General features: G+C 39.8%; 4 protein-coding genes across 23 annotated transcripts; 1 reads left to right on the forward strand and 3 right to left on the reverse strand.

Annotated features, from left to right (window-relative positions):
• Window positions 1–108: 108 nt before the first annotated feature.
• LOC116187846 (probable E3 ubiquitin-protein ligase RZFP34) lies at window positions 109–7,020 on the reverse strand. Of its 3 annotated transcripts, XM_031516825.1 has the most exons (13): window positions 5,010–7,019; window positions 4,796–4,899; window positions 4,300–4,551; window positions 4,136–4,223; window positions 3,436–3,495; window positions 3,305–3,337; window positions 3,036–3,113; window positions 2,790–2,833; window positions 2,251–2,291; window positions 2,065–2,147; window positions 1,680–1,771; window positions 1,471–1,582; window positions 109–526 (listed from the first exon to the last, which is right to left on the reverse strand). In XM_031516825.1, exons 3-13 carry the CDS (start codon window positions 4,494–4,496, stop codon window positions 416–418), a joined length of 939 nt encoding a protein of 312 aa, XP_031372685.1. In that variant the 5' UTR covers window positions 4,497–4,551; window positions 4,796–4,899; window positions 5,010–7,019; the 3' UTR covers window positions 109–415. The 3 variants fall into 3 exon arrangements, with proteins under 3 accessions (XP_031372685.1, XP_031372686.1, XP_031372687.1); XM_031516826.1 differs by having other exon boundaries at window positions 2,251–2,297; window positions 2,796–2,833; window positions 4,300–4,899; window positions 5,010–7,020; XM_031516827.1 differs by lacking the exon at window positions 4,796–4,899 and having other exon boundaries at window positions 6,744–7,019.
• Window positions 7,021–7,869: 849 nt separating this feature from the next.
• On the reverse strand, window positions 7,870–13,259 carry LOC116187844. 14 transcript variants are annotated; one of them, XM_031516812.1, is made up of 12 exons: window positions 13,101–13,259; window positions 12,790–12,956; window positions 12,597–12,689; window positions 12,230–12,501; window positions 11,331–11,991; window positions 10,712–10,911; window positions 10,384–10,628; window positions 9,404–9,891; window positions 8,807–9,141; window positions 8,649–8,722; window positions 8,310–8,455; window positions 7,870–8,228 (listed from the first exon to the last, which is right to left on the reverse strand). In XM_031516812.1, exons 3-8 carry the CDS (start codon window positions 12,615–12,617, stop codon window positions 9,494–9,496), a joined length of 1,797 nt encoding a protein of 598 aa, XP_031372672.1. In that variant the 5' UTR covers window positions 12,618–12,689; window positions 12,790–12,956; window positions 13,101–13,259; the 3' UTR covers window positions 7,870–8,228; window positions 8,310–8,455; window positions 8,649–8,722; window positions 8,807–9,141; window positions 9,404–9,493. The 14 variants fall into 14 exon arrangements, with proteins under 14 accessions (XP_031372672.1, XP_031372671.1, XP_031372679.1 ...); XM_031516811.1 differs by having other exon boundaries at window positions 12,780–12,956; XM_031516819.1 differs by having other exon boundaries at window positions 8,310–8,435; window positions 8,649–8,717; window positions 12,597–12,956.
• Window positions 13,260–18,088: 4,829 nt separating this feature from the next.
• LOC116187852 (molybdate transporter 1) lies at window positions 18,089–20,566 on the forward strand. Of its 2 annotated transcripts, none has more exons than XM_031516844.1 (3): window positions 18,089–18,954; window positions 19,072–19,462; window positions 19,840–20,566. In XM_031516844.1, the coding sequence occupies exons 1-3, from the start codon at window positions 18,352–18,354 to the stop codon at window positions 20,217–20,219; spliced, it is 1,374 nt and encodes a 457-aa protein (XP_031372704.1). In that variant the 5' UTR covers window positions 18,089–18,351; the 3' UTR covers window positions 20,220–20,566. The 2 variants fall into 2 exon arrangements, with proteins under 2 accessions (XP_031372704.1, XP_031372703.1); XM_031516843.1 differs by having other exon boundaries at window positions 18,097–18,993.
• Window positions 20,567–20,833: 267 nt separating this feature from the next.
• Window positions 20,834–25,999, reverse strand: LOC116187849 (probable ADP-ribosylation factor GTPase-activating protein AGD14). 4 transcript variants are annotated; one of them, XM_031516840.1, is made up of 16 exons: window positions 25,798–25,997; window positions 25,232–25,342; window positions 25,028–25,089; window positions 24,837–24,924; window positions 24,670–24,731; window positions 24,464–24,560; window positions 24,097–24,347; window positions 23,834–24,014; window positions 22,862–23,509; window positions 22,693–22,737; window positions 22,409–22,567; window positions 22,112–22,222; window positions 21,939–22,022; window positions 21,577–21,721; window positions 21,436–21,484; window positions 20,834–21,324 (listed from the first exon to the last, which is right to left on the reverse strand). In XM_031516840.1, exons 2-16 carry the CDS (start codon window positions 25,331–25,333, stop codon window positions 21,192–21,194), a joined length of 2,217 nt encoding a protein of 738 aa, XP_031372700.1. In that variant the 5' UTR covers window positions 25,334–25,342; window positions 25,798–25,997; the 3' UTR covers window positions 20,834–21,191. The 4 variants fall into 4 exon arrangements, 3 of the variants coding, with proteins under 3 accessions (XP_031372700.1, XP_031372699.1, XP_031372698.1); XM_031516839.1 differs by having other exon boundaries at window positions 23,756–24,014; window positions 25,232–25,346; window positions 25,798–25,994; XM_031516838.1 differs by having other exon boundaries at window positions 23,756–24,014; window positions 25,798–25,993.
• Between the last annotated feature and the right edge of the window lie 456 nt (window positions 26,000–26,455).

Genomic DNA, 26,455 nt, shown 5'->3' on the forward strand with positions numbered 1-26,455 from the left:
GTTCTGGACTTGAGTTGGTGAGTTGGCATCTGCGGCATGCATCGATCCTAGTCGGGTTGAAATAAAATAAAAAATAAAAAAAATGACTGTTGTGCATCAAACCTCGAATTCTAACATGTGACTCACTAAATGACTTGATTGAATTGAAAACAACAAACATGAGGCATGACAGAGAAATAGGGCAAGCATCATGCTCAGCACCATCCCGCACGATGCACATTTAACGGGATACAAAGATTGAAGAAATAAAAAGAACAGCAAAAATTAATCTGAAACACATAAGAAGAACAATCTCGAGCCTGCATTTCCGACTACTCTACTTCTGAACTTCATGCTATCAGATCCTGCATTCAAGTTAAAAGACCCTGGGCTCGGAGAAAGAGTTCCATGACTGATCACGGCTGGTACATCATCTTCACCCTCTCGTTTGACGAGTATTGTAGGAAATGCAGTTCAAGCATTTCTGAGCAAGAACATGGAACTGCACCTGTGAGGTTTTCCCGCAATCGTTGCACAGAATCCACACCTGCCTCAGAGTAGAACAATAGACAACGTCAAATTTTGGACCATAGAGCAAACCAAGCCTTGTGTAGACACAACCTCACTGTAAGATACCCAGGGCAGAATTAATAAGATCACATAAGCAGTATGTCGCACCCGAATATGTCTCTAAGTTGTCGTACATTAAAAGAAATATTGTATTATCGATCAAACCTCCAACTCACTTTGTCAAACAAAATAACAAGTTTGAAACATATAGCCCTTTCCAGGTTTATGTACATGCCTTCTTCACCAATTAATTGTGTTTGTAACGGAGTTAAGTTTGAATTAATTTAATTTGATTTGATTTGAGAAGATGAAGACAAAAATAGTTGAAAAAAATATGTGAGAGAATTTGAAGAATAAAATAAAAAAGCAATAATTGTATTGTTGAATTGAGGAAATAATGTTAAAATTAAGAAAAAAAACCGTTGAATAGTTGAGAGAATTCAGTATTGAAAAGTTGGATTTTGCTAACATGACTCCGTGTCATTGTAACACGTTTAATACTTTCAGTTCAAGCGTTTAGTACTTCAGTTCAAGTATTTAATATTTTTAACAGTCGTGATTAGTACAAGTGTTTTTTACTTTTACTTTTACTTTCAATTTAAGTGTTTAGTATTACGATTGAAGTGTTTAGTATTTTGTATAATCCATTACAAATAGCAAAAGTACTAAATACTTTACCTAAAATACTAAACATTTGAACTAAAGTACTAAGCATTTCACGGTGATACGGAGTCATATTATAATTTTTCTGAAAATTTAATTGTAATAATATATAAGAAAAAGTATGAAAGGGGATTTGAAGAAAAAGATAAAAAAGTAATGATTGTATTGTTGAATTGAGGGAAAAGTAAAGTAAAGTTAAATATAATATTGTAAACAAACATAGCATAATCACAGAGAGAGGGAGAGAGAGAGAGAGACCATTTTCTTTCGGTAAGGTTCGGGCATTGGTGTTGCCGCAATCTCCAAATCAATTTTCTCCCATACCTTGGACATGTCACAGACCGACCTGGAACAAATCGGGCAGGCATATCTGGTGGGAAAAATAAAAAGCCGATGTCAGTAACATTCACTGAAACAGTTGTTAGAAATGGAGGATGAACAAAACCAGGTGATTCCAAGCAACTTACTGGCAATGCTCCCTCATCTGCTCTAAGCATTTCTTGTGAATGGTGTGTCCACACGGCAAAGCAGTTATATCGTCCCTTGACTCAAACAGAAACTGCATGGGTTTTTGGCCACCAATCAGAATTTATATGATCACCATTGTTCGTGTAACATACAAGATTACTGATAAAGGGCTTCCCCACTGGTATCACTAAAAATCAGGGTGCCCCACTTCCCAGTGTTGCGTGTATCATAATGCAGAATCATAAGCTAATATATGTCACAAAGAACATACATTATTAACAAATATTACAGCATAAATTCTCTTCCCGCCAAAAACTTTATCAGGAACGAAAACAATCTTTGCAAACCAAAAGCCAAATATGACTCTTGATAGTCAATGCATACCTCAAAACATATGGGGCAGTCATGGTGCATCGCTCCTTCTACACAGGGGTGGCTGTTCTTTATCATATTTGAGTAGCAGCAACCTTCAATTCAAGAGAGATGAGGATATAAATTAGTTGATCCCAGAATGCTCATCTATAATGCTTATATAACGCTGAGTGAGTGTGGAAGAACAGTTGAACTTACCACATTTGTAGCAATGAAAGAAATTCTCCGATCCTCCAATTCTGCAAGAGAGTAAACGCTTCACTAAGAAAAAGTGTCATCGAATGAATTACTAACACTATTACGATTACAAGCATCGAAACCAAGTCATTCATAAAAGAATTTGGTCGAACTTCAATTCTTGCTACCCAAAAAAAGTAGCAAACTACACTTCTAAAGCAACTTCGACAGTTATGAGAACTATTATTTTTCTTTTTTCCTTTTTTGTGTTCGCATTGTGTATTAGCAGAACCTAGTTTGGGTTCCCAAAATTTCCTGCTCCTCGATGATAATGTGAGACCTTCGCAAACTAAGAGAAATTTGAAAGAGAATGGCATGGGAAATACTTGGAACATATTCTTGCGAGATCTAGGGTATAACATTGTGTAAACCTAGAGAAAGAAATTAACGAGGGATATACTTCGACAGATTCCTGTGAGAACTAGGGCATAACATTGTGTAAATTCACCTATAGGTACCCTTAAGAAAGAAATTAACGAGGGATATACAATAAACACTACCTGCAAATTCCACACTCATCACAATGGTACTGCCTTTTAGATGTCTGCAACAACATAATGAGAAAATGATAATGATGATGACAGTAATGGAACCAGCTATTCTAATGAGTGATATAGCCCTCAATTTTTTTATAAGTTCGAATAGAATCAGTATTCTAAAGGCCCCTTTGTTTGGTTCATTGACATTATTCATCTTAAATGCTTCAGAGCACCTGGTCGGACAAATCAAAGAAATTGATGACTCACATCATCATCATACAGCTTGCAAGTACTGCAAAAATATCTCCCCATGCAAACTCCACAGTTGATACACACCTGCCGAACCTGTTGTATTTTCAGCAAGAGAAAGACGTCAGTTGAAGTTTTAAGGGAGGAATTAATGATATAAATAGAAACGAAGTAAGGTCATTTTCAATCATCCTATTATACTTGCAGCATCATTTCATATCAAGACCATCTTGCAGACACAAAATAATATGATTCTAGTAGAAAAGGGAAAACAACTTGGTTCTTACCTCTTGTTCAGTGCCACAAAGTGAACATATCACCTGAAAAATTAAAGGAAAATAAGAGGATCACCCTCAGAATCTAAATAGCCAAACCAAAGAAACAGTAACAGATGAGAGAATCAGCAGAATGGTTCGACCTGACTGATTTGATGGCGTGGCATGTCATGCCTTTCTTTTTTATCTACATTAATGTTGTTCTGCAAACAAATATATTCAAAGTTAGCAGCACTAAAGCAATTATTCTTAGAGAACAAATCACACGTCTTAAACTGTATATTTCTGGCAATCTTTATTATGATGCCAAAGTATCTTTCACGTGCACAAGAGTACAAAATCAGAGGTTAATTGACTTTTCAGTGGCTTTGTAATTAAAGCAAGAGATGTAAATAGTATGAGAGGTTTTCGCAGCCAATACTAATATCTTCCCACAAATTCCACAAAATTATGGATTGAGATGATAGATACCCAAAGATGGGGAAATATGAAAAGAGAGTTCTGTTATGAATGATCTAGATGCCAACTATGCCATCAATAATTTAAAAGTTCAAAGAAAGAAACTACGAAGTGAAAGATCAGTATTCAAATCATGATTAACCTGATGCACCAATGAGACCGTAAGATTTCCAAATTTATGAATTTTTTCCCTCATTTGTGAGCACTAGAAAGAACTTCACAGAACATAAATTATGCATGGCTATATGTGAAATTTAGTCGGTAAATCACACAGAAATACACTTGTAGGTTAAAACTTAGGTATGCTGCTTTTATTTTAGCTTTCACAAGACTGAAACTACCTGGAGCTTGTAGGGAGTTAATAGAAACAGAAAGAAGACTGACCATTGCCTCATTATGACAGTAGCGACAGTCAAAAATCTGACCACAGCAAGGAGCTCTGATGCGGCATCTACGCCGGTAATGGGAACATCTGCTAGAATAGAGCATGATATTAGTAGACTATCAGTAGAGGAAACATCCTGGGGAAATAGAATAAAAAAATTTACCCATGCTGCAGGAGGCCCTTGTCTAGCAATTTCTGAGCTTCCTGACTGTCCTTTGACTCATAGGAAGTCGTGCTTCCACCCTTCAGATCAGGAGGAAATGAGTTTGCTTCCTCAAATTCATTTTCTTCAGAAATCACGTTGTCCAGATTTCTCAGATCAAGATTTTGATGCTCGGAATATACAGCTACTTCTCCCATTTTAAATTTTGTTCTTGTATGGAGATGATATATCTTGAAGAATCGCTACCTAAACCTGCATAAATGAATGGATTTAGCTGCAGCTCTATAGCCGCAAAATGGATCTGCCTCTAACCCAAACACCCATGACATTATTCCACTTTTCATTTCTCCTGAAGACCATTTGAACTCAGCATGACTGCAATCCAAGAAATCTTGAACAGCTCCAATCAGCAGTCTCCAAGAGAGAGATTCATCAAACAAGTGATCTACAAGGATCCACAAATAAAGCATCCCACATCCAGAAGATTTATATTCACCAGCTTCCGAAAGTAACCAAGATCATTATATGACCATGTGATGGCTCTGAAGAGTCTGCAATCAATATCAGTGTACATCTGAAGCGCCGAATGGATACGCCAACCTAATTTAAAAGCAATAAAATAGCATAATCAAATGATTTCGGAGAGTTAAACTAGTGAAATGGTGTGATAGATTGCAGTTGTGTGGATTATCCATCAAGGACATTCCTACCTCATCCAAAACTCTGCAAAACTCTCTCCTTACTGAAACCTTAAGATGTTTATCCTGACTCAACAGATTCTTCCATAAGAACCCACCCCATGAGAACTTCAGTCTTTTATCATCTATCTTGATAGGTAGCGCGGGGACTAAAAGGACTGGACTTACAAGAATATAGGAATAAGCTCCTCAGCCGAAATGATTCCTACTTCCATAGCATTTTGTGTGCCGAAGAAAATGTCATGGATAAGAAAGAATAGTGGGGGAAATGTTTTCATGGTTGTGGTTTCAACAATGTTAGGGAGGACTTGTCGAAACTTTTAACACCATAGCTGTAATGATTGTTCTGCATACAGCTCTACCAATAAATGGGTGTGGGACCAGCAATCAATGCATCTCACCGATACTGCCATCCCTCAATAATGCAAGCTCCAAGTTTCTCAATCTGACTTTTGTTGCCTGCCTTGTCATGAGGAACCTGATCCACCAATGGAGGCCATGATATATGGATTCTAAGGAGGAATTGATCAGAGTAAGAGGAGGGGAAGCTGAATCCTATTAGATGCTAGCAGCTTTAGCTCATTCCAGATGTATGGAGCAGGAATTATCAGGAGTTTCCAATGTAAGACAAGTTAACTCTGTTAAGGACTGGTTTACAGATCGCTGGCTGCCTGTCACGTGTTTCGTCTCCAAACTCGTGCACCCTAATCTTCTGCAATTCTTGTGAATAAACCTGCAAGTAATTGGGAGCAATGCACCCTATACTCCTAAAATGGTAAAACATCCGAGGGAAGACTTGATACGCTCCATATTAGCTCCCTTTAGTTATTTTTACTTCTATCTTTTCTTTTCTGAATTCATTATTCTCAAAGGTATACAAACTTTGCTACATGACTCTCTGTTTCATGGAAATAAAATAATATTTCTTCCATGTAATTCGAGATATACTCAGCTAATACCCAAGTAAAGATGGGGAGAGTCACCAAGAAACATAACAGAGGAGCAGCAATAACATGAACAGGATGCCCTAAAGTTTACAGGTCACTTGCATAAACTTCATATAATGCATGTCGGGTGATTCACCCAAATAACGGAGTTACTTGATACCGACACAAAAATTGTCGGAAAGACGTACACAAAATCTAATTAATGCACCAAAGTTGAGGTTACTGTGAAGTTAAGCAAAATATATCCATGAACACAAATTTCTAAGTTCTACAATCGATCGAATGGTCTAAACAACCATAAGAAAGAGCAGTAGCCATCATATATGATCAATGTGAAGTTCTGGAAAAAGCTAAAAGCTTTCATGAGCAACATCTAAACATTATTTTCAGGAAACTGCACACACAATTTTTTGTTAATGTTGAGGAGTTATCAGTTTTAGAAAACCACAATCAATTCTTCAATATTATTCTCATAAACTGCATCCCGATTGCTTGTTATTCTCCTTTTACACATCTCATTATGTTCCTCGTTAGAACTGGGCGTAGACGTCATTGTCAGTTCATCAACCAAGCAGCTAAGCCGAGCTATTCATGCAATCGACCGAACCGCGTGATCGGCCATGTCTCCTCCGCGCACCTAACCTATCCTCCTCTCCCCGCACAGACAGGAGCACATCAAACCACATTACGGACAGCTAGCATGCAAAATTCCAAGCACATAAACGAGCAGCAGCAAACCAATAACAAAGGCAGAGGATCAAAATGCCAGGAATATATTTATCGTCGTACGATGACGAACTTTAGCTCCGGACTAGCTACCGTCGGACGGAGGAATTAGCTGGCGGCGCAGAAACAGAGCTCCGAGCCCGATCGGCTGCCGATCGGTCCCTCCCTCCTCCTACGGCGACGCCGACGGCGGGAACGGGTCGCGTATAACTCAGAGAGAGAGAGAGAGAGATGAGGCAGGGGATGAGAGAGAAACCGAACGATACCGCTACTTATAGCGAGCGAGAGAGAGAGAGAGAGAGAGAGAGAGAGAGAGCGTGGGAAGGAGGGGTACGGAGCTCGTGGGCAGAGCTGCCTCTCAGTTGCTGACAGGTTGTCTGTGAATACATACGAGCGCAATTTTTTCTTTCTCAAAAAAATGCCCCAAGAATTTCCCAAAAAGAAATATCTACCTACCCTTTTTTGTCTTTATTTATGGCCCACCCATTTCATTTTTCGGCTAGATATTTTTCCAAATATATATATATATATGATTTATACAATTTATTATATTTTATTGGCAAAATTTATTTTATACAATTTAGTTTGTAATAAGATTCACATTAAATATCACCTCATACGGCTCCTCATTCAATTCTTTCGAAGTCATTGATGGTGATCACTTCCCTGCGATAATACAAATCGTGATTGCTGGATGCAAAAGAAATTCCCAGAGAGTAGGCGGATCACGATCACGTAAAGGGTAACCGGTGTCTATAGTCGACAAAATTTCATGAAGTGACCACTAGGGGCTCCTCAAATGGATAGAGACATGGATTCTGTCATTAAATACGAACCGTCCTAACTGTCCTTAGTGCATGGTCGACGTGAGAGCGTGATCCAATGCGAAAAAGAAGAAAAGACAATATATGGAAAAAGGAGAAAAAAGACAAATGTATATATATGTATGTATGTATGTATAGTAATAAGCCCCAATCGAAGCCTGGAGCCAAATTTTCTCCAAGAAGAGAAGAGCAGAAGAAGGGACGGCGGAGAATTTCAGGCTAAAGTTCCGGACAGTGACATCAGTGCAGTTGCGCATAATCCCAAAAGTCCCCCCCAAACTATGGATCCTTTTTCAATTTTCCCCACCAAGTTTATCCTTTTTCAGGCAATTAACTGCTCAAACTGCAACAATTTTATAAATTAAAAGCAATAAATAAATAACTAAATAAATAAATTGGAAACAGGTGAAGCTCGTGAAGGTTGAAGACATTTTGGTCACAAAGGAAAAACGATGTGCATCTTACTTTTTATATAAACTAGAAAAATTCAAAATCATACATGAAAATATCATCCATCTTTTTTCAGGCGTGAAGTATATCCCTGAAAATATTGAAGAGAAGACGGCTCAAGGCTCTCGCACGCAATTAACCACGCCTGCATGCTGCACTGATATGATAGCACAGAGGTCACAGACTTACAGGACATATTTTCTCATGTGAGAAACCTTGTGAAAAAACTTTCTGATCAAACATCTCAGTCAGAGGCATAAAAGATGCCATTCTTTCCCTTCAACCTGGATAGAAATATGCAATAACTGAAGTTCAAAACTGTTTCTTCAAGAAATTGGAGGATGGTTCTTGGATATTTATCTTACCCTGAACTTTCTCCATTTTCATCGTATCTCTGGACATTCACTGTATCTTCATGAAAAGCTCAGCCGTACAGCATAACGAACAATGTAATATGCGCCACACGTGCCTCACCATAAGCTGCCTCCAACCTACAAGGAGCTTCCACGAGCTAACACCAAACCAATTTAGTTTATCCATGTGCAGTGTTGGTTCTGAAGGTTTTTTTTTTCCCCCAAAATTTTCTGCGTGCTTTTTTCCAGCGGATTGCTAAAATTATGGTGTACTTCTCATTTTCAAAACAAAAATGGGGAAACATTGCACCATAAATTGTGTTCACATGCCATTAAGAAAAGGATCCTCACCATATGTAGCTTCACGTTGATCCTATTATACCCAGACAAGCAAATTTGGATGCGTGCTCTTCCCTTCATCTTTCCTTTCCTCCAAAGAAGTCAGAGCATGGGGATCAGGGAGCAGTCAATTAGTGGTTAAGAACCATGAATCGGCGAAGTTCTATTACCTCGAAGCATCTGAATCTTAAATTCAACAATCAGAACTTCCCAAAGCAAGGAAATTGCATTTCGTCGATCTTTATGCTTGCTGCATTAGGCAAAACTCAAGACAGACAATCTGCTTCTTTCTGCAGTGGAGTCAACTGGGACGTGGAAGGATAATATTATCTTCCATCTGGGGATTAAATTCAGCAGCAAGAGGCAGGAGCAACCCATTATTAGACAACTCCTCCAAGCCTTTAATGTCATGTTGTAAATGGATTTCCCGTGCAATAGCATGATCAAGAACGACAGGATCATCTGGTGGTTTCTGCACCAGAGTAAGCAAAGCCTGCCGATAGACCTGTTAATGGAGAATTGGTCAAAGTTTTCACAGAGAAATTTTACGCGCAACCACAGAAATAAGAAAATCCTTATGTTCTGAATTTAATTCAATTTTTGAAAATTCATATGTAATCTCGGCTATGAAATAAGATTTGGGTTTAATTTCCTGTTGGATCCTCCATTGTGTTTATCAAGGGCTCCGGTGATGATGATCAGTTTTCTTTCTTTCTTTATTATTCTTCTACCCCTCCATAAGATTCCACCAATTGGTTTTACATTACCTGCTCTGCCAACAATGGTCTTGCAACCTGCCGATCTTTGCATAAAATCGCAACCTTGATTACATGTTTACAGAGATTCCCGAGTCTCGCTCAGGAACAGTCACAGATTGAGAATTCTGACCCAGGATTCCAGATTGTACAAGCGTAGGTCCTGTCTGTTCGAGAGAGAACTTTTGCAGGCTGCAGATTCTGCTCGTCCAAGATTACATCAATGGCTGGGATATTTAGAGCATGATACCAGGCATTGGTTGAGAAATTCTGATCCCTCAGATCAGCAAGAAACCCAGTCTCCGAGGAGTATTGATCCAACCAGAACAAAGAGTGGTATTCAGTCGTTAAAGTGTGGACCAACCAATCGGTTCTCAAGAAGAGACTTAAATTTCGCTCATTTAGAAGTTTGAGCTTCGTTCTTAGATGGTAGGACTCGACTGCAGCCTGGAACTCCGGACCTGCTGCTGGCAGAGACCTGATGCCATTAATCCATGAACCTGACCAAGGAAAAGGCAATATGGTTTTCACATGAGAAAAACAAATGAGACCTCGTTTAATCTCATGCGCTGTGTTGTACCAGTTACTGTATGCAGATTATTATTTCTTTGAGAAGACGCAACATGACTTTACGTTAAGCAAAAACAGTGACATGACATGAATTTTTCCCAGCAAGTATTAGCATAGCATAAAATGAATTTAACTACGAGCTGTTACAATATTGCATCCCTCCAAATTTTAATTAGGTTTTGTTTGGGGGGGCGGGGGGTAATGAAACATTGCACTTTTCACGGGACCTGCACACAAAGGAATGGCAAAATAAAGTATAAAAAAATTATTTTACAAAAAAAAAAAAGAATGTGCATGCATGTATCTATGTAACAGTTCGATATAAAATTTATATCAAGGGGAATGATCTGTTATAGATCAAGGAGCAGAGAACAGCAAATATAAATTAAAGAAGTAGACAGTTAGAAAATATAGAAAGATACCAATATGAGGTAACCACCGACTCTTAAAATAGTCCATAAACATATGTTGGTCTACGAATACTTCCATGAACTCCTGAATTGCATCCATGGCAGTTGATAAGTTTCTCGTGCAATACAGGATGGTACCGAGGTACTTAAACATCTCTCGCTGCACATCAAAGTTGTAGCATTTCTTTAAAAGGCTCCTTATCCATGATCGGCGAACTCGCCAGATGCATGACAGAACTCGGCATTGAAATGCCTCTCTGAAATAGAATGACGCTAAATTTCATATTCCCACTTTGGAAATTTATGGTAATAATCTGAGGAACAGACTTGTATTATTTACCTTATGGCAGCAGTCTCATAAGAAGGATTATCCACTAAGAAAGAATTAGCTCGCCATCTGGGCTCCTTGCTTCGGACTCTTTCAGCAAGGGAACCAATCCATTTATGAATACTTGGACCAACAAAGGATGAAGTAATGATCCAAGCAACTGGGATAGCATTATGGGATGTATCAAAAGCAAGCAGCGTGCAGAGGGGATACTGTCAAGAAAGAAAAATAATTATAACAGGCACTTTGGACTTATCAATGGCTACAAATATAAATGCAAGTATGAACTTGAGCCTCAAATAACCTAAACAGCAATGGTCATGCTTATGGAAGACCAGAAAGGGGGGAGAAAGAATAATTTATTCTGAAAGTCATTATTGAAAGGCATTTTGTTACAGAAGTCGACATCTTATTGTGTGTGACTTTCCAATTAACAACTTGCTTGCCAAAAGATTTAAAAAAGCTACTCCACCAGAATAAACATAACAGCGTCTTTCATATGCTCTTTTTTGTTTCTTTTTTTTTTTGGGGGTGGGGGTTGGAGCCAGACAGACACGAGGACACATCTATATTATTATGGACCCTAATGATATTTCTGGGAAGGAAAAGCTGGTGGGTTTTGTCAAGATACCTTGAGTTTCTTCATGCCAAAATTTGAATGAGCAGCAATTGTACCATTATGCCCATACTGAAGCATCTGTTGCAGCTGCCAATCTGTCTGAATCCCCAGAGCAAAAGGTTCCGGGCTACCGTAATCTTGGAAGAAGAAAACATTCTTCTGATGCCGCTGCACCCACATCTTCACACTACATTCATCATTTTCATCTAATCGATATGAAGAACTACGGATAACCCTCTCCATGTTTCGTACATCATTACGAGTGAGGAAATCATCACGACTTTGAGGCCCCCCATGCCTCTGAACCACTTCCATGTGATGCTGCATTATATTGTCCAAGGATATACCAATGTAAAGCATGGATATCACTTTCTGGCGTAATTCTTCTGATATTCTGGGAGCATACATAGCTCTCGTGCCTAGTGACTGGCGATCGAGGACTCCATGACATGGGGCTCCAGTTTTATCCGCATGTCTTCGCTGATTGTAGATAATTAGGGCAATTGAGGGCCGAGTGTAGAGGCGCTTGACAGTAAAATGGCAAAGACAGCCTCTCATCATGTGACGCCTCCCAGGTCTGCTGCCCTTCCCTGATGCAGGTTTGATGCCCATTCCCTCGTCAATACCAGAATCGATATTACGATAGTCTTCAGGACCATAAGAGCACCAGTACCTAAAGTAACACGAGATTTTCAGATTACTAGAAATACAATATCGTCCAAAACAGAAAATCACCGACAATTATATGCAAAATTGGATCTCCAAAAATTGATATACGCCAAAAAAATTAAAATGAGCTCTTCAACGTGTACGCAAAAATTAAAGCAAATAGCCCGCAAAAGAAACATTATAATAACAGGGTACGGCTATTGGATAAGGCAAACAAGCTATGTTGGTGAACATGTACGTACAGTGTGTGCTCAAGATAGCCATCAACTCTCGGCTTACTGATACTCCCCTCACACCTTTTCCTTCTCGATTCGATCCTGAAGTTAGCGGGGCATTCTGCATTGGCAGATTCTCCTTTCACGAAATCATCAACCCTAGAAAAAGGTATTAGTGCAACATTATCCCCGCCCAGCCGACCTCCCTCGACTTTCACCCACTTAATATCAGCTGCAGAAAACTCAGCACTCGGTGGTTCTTGAACTGGCAGGTTAAGAATTTCCTCCATTCTCGCCATCTACGAGACAAAACGCCCAACACAATTGCATTACGAGGTGAAATTCAGCACGATAATCAGCACAATGGAACAGTTTACACAGTTGAACACAGTACCTTCGCCTCATGGCCCTTCATTTTCACCGCCAATTGCTAAACCAAAACAAATTCAACAGAATGACCAATCTTTATCTTTGCCTCGATAAGATTCTGACAGAACACGAAACAACCAAATTAGACGTTACAGAGCACCAAATAAAGTCATCCAATCGGAATGTACACTTATTCGGCAACTCCTACGACGAAATACACTAAATTTCGGGAATCAGATAGAACAGAGCGCTCAGCTTCCCGGACTCTGGCGTCACAAGCTCGACCAATCATTTCCAGCATGCTCTCTATGAAACTTCCGACGCAACTGACCACTCAAACCTCACGGAATTGTCAGTCATATGCTCATGGCAGCTCCCTTATTAGCTGTATTTACAATTTCCGATATAAGATTCACCATTGCCGAGCATGTACAGCTCCAGGAAAGAAAGCATGGTAAAGATCGACGGCAGCAATAATCCCGATATTGGAAAATTCCAAAACCAAGGAAGAAGTTCGATCCCCCTTTACCTCGTCGGAGTCTGACAGAGACCTCAGCGGCAAGGACAAGACGTCATCTTCATCTTCATCTTCATCTTCACCTTCATCGCAAAGTCTGTCATCATCTGCTATTTCGTTCTCAGCAATCAGTCGGTCTGCGCAGCCTCTTACTGCTCATCATGCGGACCTTTTTAAAATTTTTGCTAAATATACCATAAATTCTTCATTTTCTTCCTTTTTTTTAAGGTTAAATGCCACTTTTAGTCCTCAATCATTCCTTAATTTTTCATTTTCCATCCTCTCTTTTTTTCGATTTGATCTTATCCTTAACGTTTCTTTGTTCACTTTGGTCCTTTCACCACTTTTCTATAAAAAAAAAAAACTTAAATTTTCATCAAAAAAATAACATACAAATTTTGGTATGATACTGATGCTGATCGATGTTATCGATGAGCTGATATTAAAATTCATTTCCATTTAAAAGTTCTTATATGTTTTCGATGTAGTTATGGCAATTCTATTATTTATAGCAGGTACATGTATAGGAACAACTGGGGCATTGGTCATGGTCTAAGAGATATTCTAGAGGCTCATAAAGGTTCTTTTACAGGTGAAAGCCACAAAGGCCTATATGAGATCCTAACAACGTCATCGCACGCTTGAGCTTCATGTTGCTCCTTTCAAGAGACATGTCAGATTTAGTACCCTATGATGAGACATATAATGCATTACAGATGTATGGTTATTACAATTCAACTGCGCTATTATATTCCACTTCTTAGAAAGAAAAAACTTAAATCAACATCCAGTTTCGTTCTAGAAATGAATTTTCTTCAATTGAGTCAAAATTCCAATTTGAATTGTGAATTACAGATTGATGTTTTGTTCGGAAAAATTTGAACTTCTTCTTAATGGTAAGGGGGGTTGAGGTTTGAATGTGTTCGAATTTGAAAAAAAAGTAAGAAGAATAAGAAATGGTTCGATCCTTTTATTTTTATTCTTGAACTGTCATATTCCTAATAAATTTACCCCAAAATAGCATAGAGATTTGGGAGTTCCTATCAATAATGCATGACTACACAATAGGGGGATTCACTACAAATACTAGCTTGGCTCATTAATCCTTACCAACTTGATGTTTTGCCCCTGGCAGCATGATAAGAGCCGATGAATAAAAAATAATTAACATCACAAGGGTTTATGTGTAAAGACCTTTTTCTTTTTACCATAAGATCTCTTTTTTTTTTTACCACCGCACAAAAAAAAATATTCTGAAAGATTAGTTGGATAGTGGACTCTCTTTTTCCATTTTTCCAAGAGGAGAGACATAAGGTTTCGGCTTTAAAAATTAATTTAGTAAAACAAATTTTGTGGAAGACAATTTATGTTTTAAGATAGAGAGGGAAGGAAGGGATAATGGAATAAAGGAGAGAGGAGGCTGTCAGAGCTTCATTGGCATCTGCCTCTCTCCCTCCAACATCGCTTTTGACTTCTAGGGTTGCCGGAAACCTCGAAGGGGAAGGGGTGACCTCCAACGAGGCTCCCTTACTCGGGAGTCGAGGGGTCCCAGCCTGATCGATGACTTCGGCGAAGGAGGGGGTGGACACTAATGATGCTGCTCTAGTAGCCCCATCTTCCTCTTCGATCTCCCTTCCCTTTTGTTATATTTTTATATGCTAAGAAATTATTTTTAATAAAATTTATTTTTCTTTCAAAATAATTTCGAATGGAAAGGTAACTTTTGAACGGAAAAATTGATGGTCGGACTAAAGCGAACAGGACATGCAACGTTAGTGTGAGATTGGAAAAAAAGAAAAAGAAAAGTTTAAAGATGAAAGTGAAATAACAAGGAAATGTTGATAACCAAAATTTATGCTGTATTTGGTTTGTAAGTAACATTTTAAAATCAGATTTTGATTTTGAAAAAGAGTGGTATAAATGATTATGTATGGAGCTCACCATTTGACTTTGTATGAGTTATGTGATTTTGATTTTGAAAAAGAGTGGTATAAATGGAGTCCGCTCTTTGATTTTGTATGAGTTATTTTGTTTTGTTGTTGGTAGAAATTTGTTTTGTTGTGAGTATAATTAAGTTAAAGTAAGATTTTAAAATACAACTTTGAATCCAAACAGAGTCTTACTCATTTTTGTCCTTTTTGCATCACAATTTAGGTGTCACTGTAGACAACGACCTTTCTTTTTTTCTTTTTTTTCCCCAGAATTTTGGCATATCCCTCCGACATGTTGTGCTTCTTAAATATCTTGAATATGAAAGAGTGCTTGCGGGCCGTGCAAGATGCTTAATGAGGTCATAATAGTCCAATCATCTGTGTCCTATGAATTATGAAAAGACATCATTATTGCAATATATTTCTATATCATTGCCTTGTATAATTGATACTGTATCAGGACACCTCAATTGTATTTATGTGTATTTATAAATACAATATACAATGACCCAATTAGATCGCGACCTCAATTCTCTACGATCATTATAATAATAACTAAATTAATATCATCAAATGTGACAGTTTAGTTATTTCATTCACTCTAATATGATGTGGTCAAAATCCTAAGTTTAAATTGTTTCTATGCATTTATATTAAAACATTTACTAGAAGTGTACTCTTTAGCTTGAGTTCGAAGGATATGAATTTTTACAAATTATACTAGATCTTTGATGGTGCTACGCTAATAGAGTGAATGATTGTGCTGATTATTCAGTTTGTCTCCTATGTTCGTAGTTGAATACGTGGGTTCGAATATTGTGTAACGAAATAGTAATGACCACTACTATTGCCCACAGTTTACTTTTCTAACAATGAACGATCCTAATTTAATAAGGTTGAACTGTCAACTTTCTTTTTCAAATTTCATGATTGCAAACCAAATATTTCTTTTCCCATTTATATTAAAAATGCCGAATTGTGTTTTGAATGTTGATGCGATTATATTTGCCAATTATTTAGTGGAAAATCTCCATCTTTTTTGGAAATGTAATATTTTGAGATGTTGGTATTTTAGGATATTATAGTTGGAGATAACATATAAATTTTTAAGTTAAAAGAGATTCAAATCTATGTATATTATAGTTGGGATCGAGAAAATAGAGGGGATTTTATATGGGAGTTTTTTACATTCGCATACAACTTTCTCTCCCATTTTTCCCTCTATGTCCTTCATATCTGATCAAGCTAATCATGTAAAAGTGCAAGGAAAGCATTGAGAGAGTATTTTGATAGACTCATTGCTTTTGCTCTTTTGACTTAGGTGCTTTTGTTTTCTGAAAATGTTTTATCTTAACTCAATTCAACTTCACTTATTTTCAATTCAACATCATAATCATTACTTTTTTAATTTTTTAATTTTTTTAACCATTCAATTTAATTTTTAACATTAAATTATCTCAACTATTCATTACTTTTTCACAATTCAACAACACAATCATTATTTTTTTTTCAATTATTTATTATTTTTTCACACTTTTTCTCATAATTCAACAATACAATAATTACAAACCAATTAAAACCAAAACTCAACTCAACTCTAAATCCAAACGCACTCTTAGAGTCTTTAGACCTTCGTGCTTAAGCGTAGCTCCTCTCATTTTTGTACTCTCCCCAATTATTATTCACAAAGAAGTCACTGTCAAACCCTCGGATGCTTATCTCTTGCTCATCTCAATTAATAGAATTTTAACACATATACCTTACGTGCAATTATTCTCTATTCCACTGTATCTTTGTTTTGTGAGTAATCCCAACAAATGATTGCAACCGAGAGATTTTTTTTTAAATAGTAAGTGAAAAAAATCCAACCGAACAAAATAATAATAATTTTAGCCAATAAATTAAGAATATCTCCTTAAAAAAATTAGATGAAGGTTAAGCTCAGTGAAAATTCAAACCGACTTTTCCTTTTTTTAGGGTGATGAAACCGGAGCCGATGCCTAAATGTATTAAATTTAAATAAGAAATAAGAAATATATAGACGAGGCATGTTGGCCCGGTGATATCACCATACAGAAATGAATTAAGCCCAAGAGTGCTAGAACTAAAATTTCTGAACTTCCAAAGGCAACTGCACATTTATATGATATGAATGATGATGTGGGCGTGACGTGGAATGAACTCCAAGAGCGTTGACTTTATCATGAGGAGGAAACGAGAAATACATGAATGTCAGGTAGATTTTAAATTTATCTTTTTTGAGAAAAATATTAATTAGAAAAAAAATTAAATTAGAAATAAATTTTAATTTTTTTACCTTTTTGGGTGTGTTATATAGATTTCAAATTTATGTGTCACTCATGTAAGTATTTCTTTTTAAATCTATCATTTTTGGAAAAAAAAATTAAAAAAGAAATATATTTTAATTTTAATTTTTTTTTATCTTTTTAAGTGTATTACATAGATTTCAAATCTACGTGTCACTCATGTAAGTATTTCTCTTTAAATCTATCTTTTTTGGGAAACAAATCAAAAAAATTAAATCAAAAATAAATTTTAGTTTTTTTTTACCTTTTTGAGGGTAAAAAAATATTTAATGACAAAGTCCAAATATTGTTCGAGAAACCAGCCTGTTCTAATTAAATTAACTTCTCAGCAAGTTAACTATTTATGTTATTAATTAATCATTTCTGGTTACTCTCTCCTCCTTATTCCAACCAATAAATTCAATTTAATGGGTCAAATCCCCACTCGCATATTATCAAAACAAATCGGATGAATTTCTTTTTTCATACTTAATTGATAGAAACGTGAAGTCCCCATCAACAGCCGCATGATGTAGCCCGTGATATTGTAAGGGATCCACATCCTTTCGATCTAACGGTGGTCGGGTCTGCTTCATGGTTGTGTATCGAACCTTTGAATTCCCGAACAAATCACTCACAAGTGATGCAAATCTCATGGAGATATTTAGAATGAGATGCTTTAGTCCACAAATAGCGGCCCTTCCCGATTACACGTCCTCTCTTTCCATCAAAGGGACACTTTCAAAACCTAAAGCTATCCCCCCTACACCAGCATATTCTCTCACTCCTTCTCTTTCGTCTTCGTCCCGCCTCGAGAGTTTAATCGCTTCGTAAAAAATTGTCTCTGAATTGAGAAAATCTTAAATGATCATTTCTCATCGTCACTATAAAATTTATATTTTCAATTCAGATTCATATTGAATTTACTGTTGCGTCCTATTCGGAGCTTGGGGCCCACCGGAGTAAACTATACTCCATCAAGTATAAAGGAGGATAACTGCATTGCATCAATTCCATGTTACAACAATGGAAGAGTCTCCGAACAGCCAACAGCCAAAGTCCTCACTAAAGATCATCCAGACCCTCAAGTCCAACCTCTTCTCCTTCCACTCAACATGGGCTGAGCTCAATGGGGCCATGGGTGACCTCGGCACCTACATCCCCATAGTCCTTGCCCTAACCCTGGCCAAGGACCTCGACCTCGGCACGACCCTCATATTCACCGGCCTCTATAATGCCATCACGGGACTTGTCTACGGGGTCCCCATGCCCGTCCAGCCCATGAAGTCCATAGCCGCCGTGGCCATCTCGAGCCCCGGCTTCGGCATCCCCGAGGTCATGGCTTCGGGGATCTGCACCGGCGCCATCCTCCTTGTCCTCGGTGCAACAGGGCTCATGCGGCTCGTGTACAACCTCGTGCCCTTGTGCGTCGTCCGAGGGATCCAGCTTGCACAGGGCCTCTCTTTTGCGTTGACTGCAGTCAAGTACGTCCGGAAGGTCCAGAATTTCTCCAAGTCGAAGAGCTTGGGCGAGAGGCCCTGGCTCGGGCTCGACGGGCTGGTCCTGGCCATCGTGTGTGCCTGTTTCATAATCGTAGTCAATGGGGCTGGCGAAGAGAATAGTGAAGAGGTACATGGAAATATCAATGGGACAAGCAATGACTTGCAGGTTATGCATCGTGCACAATATTTTTTTCTTTTTCCCATGTAATATTATATCCTCATTTCGGTTTCACTAAAATTATAGGTCGATGACGAGGAAAACTCGCTGAGGATGAGGAGGAGGAGGAGGTGGAGGAAGATCATATCGAACCTTCCGTCGGCATTCATCATCTTCATCCTAGGAGTGGTCCTAGCATTCATTAGGAAGCCCAGGCTGGTCGATGGCATTAAATTCGGCCCGAACTCCATCAAAGTGATCCACATCTCAAGGCAAGCTTGGAAGGAAGGCTTCGTTAAGGGCACAATCCCGCAACTGCCCCTATCGGTCCTAAACTCGGTGATTGCAGTGTGCAAGCTCTCCTATGACCTCTTCCCCCAGAGGGCAGACTTCTCGCCCACCTCAGTTTCTGTAACCGTGGGGCTCATGAACTTGGTTGGCTGCTGGTTCGGGGCAATGCCATGCTGCCACGGCGCAGGTGATGAGCACTTTCCAGTTTTTCGAACCGCAATCAAACTATAACGATGTAGTCTCTGGAAAATTATACCCGAGTGAACATGTTTTTCATGTTATATATGATGCAATTCGCTCTTACTTACTAGGGAGGGTAAGGTTGATTGCAGTTTGTAGTCTCTGGAAAATTATACCCGAGTGAACATGTTTTTCATGGTATATATGATGCAATTCGCTCTTACTTACTAGGGAGGGTAAGGTTGATTGCAGTTTGTGTCTTCATTGACTGTCCAACTATTATGTTTCGGTCTCTACTTAAAACGAACTTCTTAGATGTCCGAACGCATCTGCGCACAGATACAAATCACACACATAAACATAACTCCTTTCTCCATTCCGCAGGTGGGCTTGCGGGGCAGTACAAGTTCGGGGGAAGGAGCGGTGGGTGTGTGGCAATTCTAGGGGCAGCGAAGTTGGTCTTGGGGCTTGCCTTGGGGAGCTCCTTGGTGATGGTTCTCAACCAGTTCCCCGTTGGGGTCCTCGGGGTCCTTCTGCTGTTCGCCGGGATTGAGCTCGCCATGGCCTCAAGGGACATGGGATCGAAGGAGGAGTCTTTTGTGATGCTGATGTGCACTGCAGTCTCACTTGTACAGTCCAGCGCTGCGCTTGGGTTCCTGTGCGGGATGGTTGTGTATTCATTACTAAGGCTAAGGGATCTCGTGTTTGCGCACAAGACCCGGGATCGGTCCTGCTTGGATATATGGATGCAGAGGATGGCATGAACACTGGAACTTTACCGTAGGGGGAAAAGCGAAAGGGTTCCCAGTCTTTCATCTTTGCTTTCCAGAAAGAATGAAAAATAAGGATATATTTTCCGAAAGGACGTCGACTAGCCGGTTTTTCATTGTTGCATAAAGCAAGAGCATCTTGAAGTCCTCGTTTCTTCTCGGGTTCCCCGAAAGTGAAAGAAGTTCTCATAAAATGATTTTCCCTGTTGTCTCTCGTGTCTGCAGAAATTGTGAGATAAGGTGCCTGGAGGCAGTACAGTTAGTTCTGTATTCGAATGTTTAATGATGTAACATATGTACAAAACCAACACAAGTTAGCAATTAGTTTGAAGAATTATGTTTGGATTCTTAGTTCTGGATAAAAACTCAATCGGGAATGTTAACCAGGATCTCGTTTCATGCCTAGCGAGTCAAAACAGACCATTCCATCTTTCCTAAGATGGAGCTGGTGAAAAGAACATCAATTTGGTGGTATTGAGGGGGGAATTGCTCATCTTCTGGCAAAACATTCTAATTCTCTGAATTGTGAGAGTAATTCCAATGAACCAGAGAATGCGGAAGCATGTGAGGTTACATGCAGTTTCCCCAGAAAATCCCGTAATCGTTAATAGTGTATACAGTGGACAATGAATCTTCATAGGAAAGGGTACAAACTAATGCACTTTACAAATATGTACTGTCTTGACAATTACTGTTTTTCGTGTTTTCCTATAAACCGAACCGAGACTGCTAAATCAAGGATATAAATGCTACAATTTGATGTACAGTGACATAATTAATTAGTTAAACGCCATGAACTAGTAATTTAGTACCTCGGTCTGTCCACATTGTGGTCGTTCACAATTTGCTGAGATTTTTTTTATTAAGATCTGCCACTCATGTAACTGTTAGAGAGCTTTTACGAGCCTTTTCGTGAACAGGTGACATGATCCAGTGGATTTATCATCTTTTCCTCCAATCTTGTTTTCAATCAAACGGGTTTCCTCCCCCAACAGGTGAAGAAGAGGAGTAGTTAGGGGCAATGGCACCTGGGTAGGACATCATCTGATGGTTCGGGTTTCCACCAAAACCCTCGTATCCGTGCTGCTGCTGTTGTAAGCTGCAGGTAGAATCAAACACAATTTGTGAACATTCGTACACCGGAATGATGTTATATCACAGCTTCCTGTTCTCTTCAAACCCATTTGATCCCGTGAAAAATTATGCATACCTTGAGAACGGCATCTTGCCCTGTCCATGTTGTTGCCCCATGTATACACCTAAGACAATTCGGCAGCAGAATATTTTAGTAAACGGAAATCTGCATCTGCACTGCTAGAGGAAAAAAAGAGTACTCTTTCTGATTTATTACCAGAGGAAAATGCCGGTCCATGAGAAGGAGACTGAGGTTGCATAGGCGGCACACAAGAGGGATGCAGCCCAAGGCTAAACGGACCCGAAGGAGCTGAAATGTCGTTGTTAAAGAGGGCTCCTTGCATAGGCACCGTAGAAGGGAACTGCACAGTCACGAAATGCGAGCTTTACGAAATTGGAGTTTCCTTCCTCAGGAAAGTGGAAGAACTCATACAGGAAAGAACATATGCTTATGTTTCTAATGTTATTTGTTACTCCTGAGTTCTGATTGTTCTGTCATTTTCTTTTCCAAGAAAAGATGGAATAGGGAACAGAAAACAATGGAGATAAAATGCATAGATTATTTCTATGAATGCATACCATGGGACGTTGAGGTTCGGTTCCTTCCATTCCAACATCAAATGGGTTAGTCGACTTTGGGGAGTTGGAATACGCACCCAGTTGCTGAGAAAAGAAAAATGATAACGACACACATCGCATCAGTTACGCGAGTTAAATGGGAAAACAGTCATGGTTCTCTTGTTGAGCTATACCATCATATTAGGAGGGTAATAGTGCATGTTGAACCCAAAGCCCTGCAGTGGAACAGGTTGCCATGTCCGGACAGGAGCCGGAGCCTGAGGATAAAGCACAGTGAAAAGGTCCTGCAGAAATATGCACAACAGTATATATTCAACAATAGTAAAGTCACCTGAACTGCCCGATCCTATTGAGATTGCCTTGCCACCCAGTGTTTCGGAAATTTTTTATGTTGCATTTGTAGCTAAGGCAGTTTTTGTGGCAATTTTATAAAGTAGGTGGAAGGTTGGATCGAAACAGATTTTACCGACCGCTGGGAGTTCCCTTCTTCCGCTGGGCTTCCTCTCAAGCTGAGGACTTTGTGATGCCATGAAAGAACTTGTTTCCGGTTCGGTTTTAACATTTTGGGCAGGACCAGGAGAATTTGCAGACTGTTGCTGTATCCCTGTTTCCACCGATGGAGCTGGGGCCTATAAGATAGCACGAAGAGAAGACAACATCAAATTATACTGGCACGGTAACCACTGTCGAGGACCCATTACGACCAATGATTGTTACTCTTGCATAATTTCATTCGGTTGAAGAATGTACTCACCGATGAAATGGGTTGTTCTTGAATTGACATGTTTTCTGCTGGGGCCTATAAGATAGCATCAAGAGAAGACAGTATCAAATTATACTGGCAAGGTGACCATGGTCGAGGACCCACTACTACCAAGATTGTCACTGTGGCATAATGTCATTCGCTTGAAGAATGTACTCACCGATGGAATGGGTTGTTCTTGAAGTGACATGTTCTCTGCAGGAGCAGATGTTGGAGGCTGATGGTACTGATGCGAGACCGGAAACTGCACCAAGTTGGCACCATCATCTGGTGAACCTCCCGAGGTCTCGTCAAGGGGCTGTTGGATTGAGGCATTGGGATGAGATGCGGGACTGGTGGCATCCACACTTTCAGGTTCAGGTAACCGTGACGGGCCCACTATTATATTATGCTCAGTGGTGGGTATTACATTTTGCACAGTGGTGGGTTGATCCACCCCACTAAATACTTCATTGCTGCTCGGTCCTGGCAAAGGTGCTGGACCAGCAAGTTCAAATAGTAAAAACTCGAGAGTGTTAGGATTTGAAGGTTTGGTCGGTGCTTTCTTCTCCTCTGTAGAGGATCCGAAGGGGGCCCAGTTTGTCTCATCGTTATTAGCAGCAGCAGGAGGGGCGGTAACAGTAGTCATGGTGTTGGTGTTGGTGGTGGTGGTGGTGGTGGCCATGGGTGGAGGGCGCTGTTGTTTCTGAACATCAGGAGGCTTTGAGTCATCACCGCAATCGATCAAGCTTCCCTGGTTGGCAACTTTTTCTTCTTTTGCTTTGTTTTCGTTGCTAGAAGAGCCCTGACTAGGCGAAGATGGTGCCTTCTGCATCAAGAAATAGTCCTAAAGTTGGTAAAATTTCGAAAACCACCCCGATATTCCACTGGCATCTCTTGATGAAAACACGAAATGGATAAGGTGCGATAGTTACGTATTGAACTGCATTTCAGGAGTTGTTCTTTAACCAAGAATGAGAATCTGTTATTCTTTTGTTGAATAAGACTGCAGAAAAAGGACTTCATGAAGTTTTCACCCGCAACTATGATCTGTTTGGGTAAACGAAAAGGGAACCTTTTCAACAGCTAAACTTGCTTGATCATTTGAAGGATCTTGACTGTCTTTCCCCTCAATCCTTTCACGTGATCTCACCGACTGAGAGGCCTGCCGTGACAGCTCTCTCTCGAGGCGAGCCTCTAGGGAAATTGATGGCTTCTCTGCATTCTTCTGAAGACCATCAAAGGACCTTCTCCCTATGACCCTGAAATCCTCGCTCATTAGCCTCATGGCATTAGTAGACCGTCTCCGACTTCCATATCCATCATCTCGAAACCTTTAAAAAAGAAAGGAGTTGTTGATGTTCAATAATTTTGATGCCACCTTCGGTCTCCTGACTGTTAAAAATTCCAACCAACCTGTCGTCAACGACCTCAAACCGAGCAGGACTTCTTCTGTAACCGGTACGTGAGCTCTGTTGTGTGTATCTGGGGCTTCTGCTTTCATCATAATAATACCTCACGATCCCATCATCACTTTTTGCGCTGGGAGAGGGACCAGACCTCGCAGAATGATAGTGATGATCGTATCGGTCCTCATAGCTTGGGCTACTGAGCCCGATCCGAGATGAGCTGGGCCTTCTACTTTCGCTAGAGTTCACTTTGTCCGCCTGCAGACACAAAAATCTTCTATCAACAAAGGTTGAGAGACTCGATGGACTCATTTTTCTTCTGCTGACTTAAACCGAGAGTTTTCTGTTAAAGAGAATAAGATCAGTCTGCTTACCAGTCTCACCCTCGGAAGCTTCTCGGTTTCTTTTTCACCAGTAAACTTCTGATCGACATACACATGCTTAATAAAATCTCGGAGCTTATACAGATTACTGAAAGCCAAAAACCGCGAGACAAAAACAGAAAAGAAAAGGAGTCAGAAGATACTGTACGTATTAATCGAATCTAAAGCATGCTTAAAAGGATGCTCCAGTGAAGGACCTGTTGTCGGGTTGAGAATTGCAATGAGGGTCCCATTCTTTGAAATATATTTGCCTCGCTCGCTTGACAAGGATTTCAAGTAAAGCAAGTGAGAAAAGGAAAATTGGAAAACAGAACACAATATTCGTTAGATCAGAACTAGTAGATAACCGAGCCAAGAAATTCACCTCATTTCCGCCGGCCTGGAGGGCACTGACTTCATCAGTGGTGAACTTGGCAATCGATACAGATTTTACTCGGTGTGTAAATTCTCGGCTGAAATGATCAAAAGTTCAAGAAGACGCGATCACGAAACGTTTGGCTTTGGGGACAGCGAAAAAGTGGAAGTTCGATAAAGTATATAGCGAGTACGACTCACTGTATCCCGCTGCAGTTTGTACAGATAAATGTCCAGAAGGTTGTGCAGACATATTGTGGCCCCTGCCCACATAAATGGATGATATAATCATTCAGATATTGTGTTTCATGGCATGATGGAGAATTTCAATAGGCTTGGAAGAGCTGAAACTTGAAAGACAACCGATAAAACGTAAGACCCTAGTTCAGGTTGAGGTCTGCGTACCACGCTGTTGCAGTTTATGCATCTGCGGTTCTCGGGAAGTTTCAGAAGGCTACGAATGGCCCTCTCGATTCTCTCGTCTTCCTTCATCTTCTTATTAGCCATTTTCTTCCACTGTCTAGAAAATAGCAGAGTCAAGGAAACAGGAAAAAAGACAGAGAATGCTTTCATTACAATCAGAAGGCTAAACGTAAGCCTGTGGAACTGCCAAGGAAATATTCCACGAAGTCGTGACACCATGTTGTTTCTGCGATCAACCGACTAATCGGAGGGCGCTATGTCAGGCAGATGCTGTGGCATGTTAGTGGACACGGGTTTTAATATGCAGCTATGACCTCCCATGATTGCAGGACCCCTCCCATCGCCCGGACAATTTCATGAAATCTTCCCCAAAGGATTTTATATTTTCGAGCGAATCATAAGCCTGTTCTTGTCATAAGTATGTGTTTTGGAAATGGTTCGGCATTGTCATTGCTTTTCCATTCTTTCTAAGAAATGCGAGAGCGATAAAACCATGAATGTGCTGCACTGAATTCCTGAACTCCAGGAAACAAAGAATACCGGCTTACCCGCTATATGGATTCCGAGGTGACAGCAGGCTAGGCTACCGCAGAAGGGCGTCCCCGGGAGCTCGCCTTCTCGGCATCCTTTCCTTCATCTTCTCAGCAAACGAACCAGGAACAGGGGAAGGGCGAATCTTTTTGAGGCTTGTGATGAAAATGGGAAAGTACAATGAAGGACAGGGAAGTTTATTTAAAAGGGAGGAGTTGGAACCGAACACTTGTTAGATAGTTGTTCCATTCATCCCTGTCTGCTTTGTTCTTTCTTTTTTTTTGTTTTTTTGTTTTTCCTCTTTTTTCTTGAGAGAGAGAGGGGGGTTGGAACTGCAAGGGGAGAAAGGGACAGTTGCCGGTTATAACGGTATTCTGAGCAGAAAATCAGCAAGAAAACAGACCATATCCGAGTTTCGACCGACTAATTACCTGCTAACATATAGGATGGGAAAGCCTGATCCCACTGCAGAGATTGCGATCAAATAGGGTGGAATCTTGCATATGGCTCTCGTGAATTCAAATCTTTAACCAAGATAGTCGTGGCATTCCATCTCTAAACCAAGAAAGACTCAAGTTTCTGAAATCCATAACGCAAAAACACAGTATGTTTGCCGACCTTCTGAGGTAACCTCACTACCCTAATCGTTATTTGATGGGGTTCCTATCCCGACTC

Source organism: Punica granatum, chromosome 8, assembly GCF_007655135.1.
Source record: "Punica granatum isolate Tunisia-2019 chromosome 8, ASM765513v2, whole genome shotgun sequence".
Lineage (NCBI taxonomy): Eukaryota > Viridiplantae > Streptophyta > Magnoliopsida > Myrtales > Lythraceae > Punica > Punica granatum.

Excerpts from the sequence above, each read along its gene's own strand:
- LOC116187846 (XM_031516826.1), bottom strand. The coding sequence starts at position 4,496 with ATGGGAGAAGTAGCTGTATATTCCGAGCATCAAAATCTTGATCTGAGA. Across the intron at positions 3,114-3,304 it reads TTTGTGGCACTGAACAAGAG|GTTCGGCAGGTGTGTATCAA; the intron begins GTAAGAACCAAG and ends AAAATACAACAG. Across the intron at positions 2,148-2,250 it reads CTTTCATTGCTACAAATGTG|GTTGCTGCTACTCAAATATG; the intron begins GTAAGTTCAACT and ends CTTGAATTGAAG.
- LOC116187844 (XM_031516812.1), bottom strand. The coding sequence starts at position 12,617 with ATGAAGGGCCATGAGGCGAAG. Across the intron at positions 12,502-12,596 it reads TGAAGGGCCATGAGGCGAAG|ATGGCGAGAATGGAGGAAAT; the intron begins GTACTGTGTTCA and ends TTTGTCTCGTAG. Across the intron at positions 9,892-10,383 it reads TCGGTGGTTACCTCATATTG|GTTCATGGATTAATGGCATC; the intron begins GTATCTTTCTAT and ends TTCCTTGGTCAG.
- LOC116187852 (XM_031516843.1), top strand. The coding sequence starts at position 18,352 with ATGGAAGAGTCTCCGAACAGCCAACAGCCAAAGTCCTCACTAAAGATC. Across the intron at positions 18,994-19,071 it reads GGACAAGCAATGACTTGCAG|GTCGATGACGAGGAAAACTC; the intron begins GTTATGCATCGT and ends CTAAAATTATAG. Across the intron at positions 19,463-19,839 it reads GCCATGCTGCCACGGCGCAG|GTGGGCTTGCGGGGCAGTAC; the intron begins GTGATGAGCACT and ends TCCATTCCGCAG.
- LOC116187849 (XM_031516839.1), bottom strand. The coding sequence starts at position 25,333 with ATGGCTAATAAGAAGATGAAGGAAGACGAGAGAATCGAGAGGGCCATT. Across the intron at positions 25,090-25,231 it reads GCATAAACTGCAACAGCGTG|GGGCCACAATATGTCTGCAC; the intron begins GTACGCAGACCT and ends TTATGTGGGCAG. Across the intron at positions 22,568-22,692 it reads AAGAACAACCCATTTCATCG|GCCCCAGCTCCATCGGTGGA; the intron begins GTGAGTACATTC and ends GCTATCTTATAG.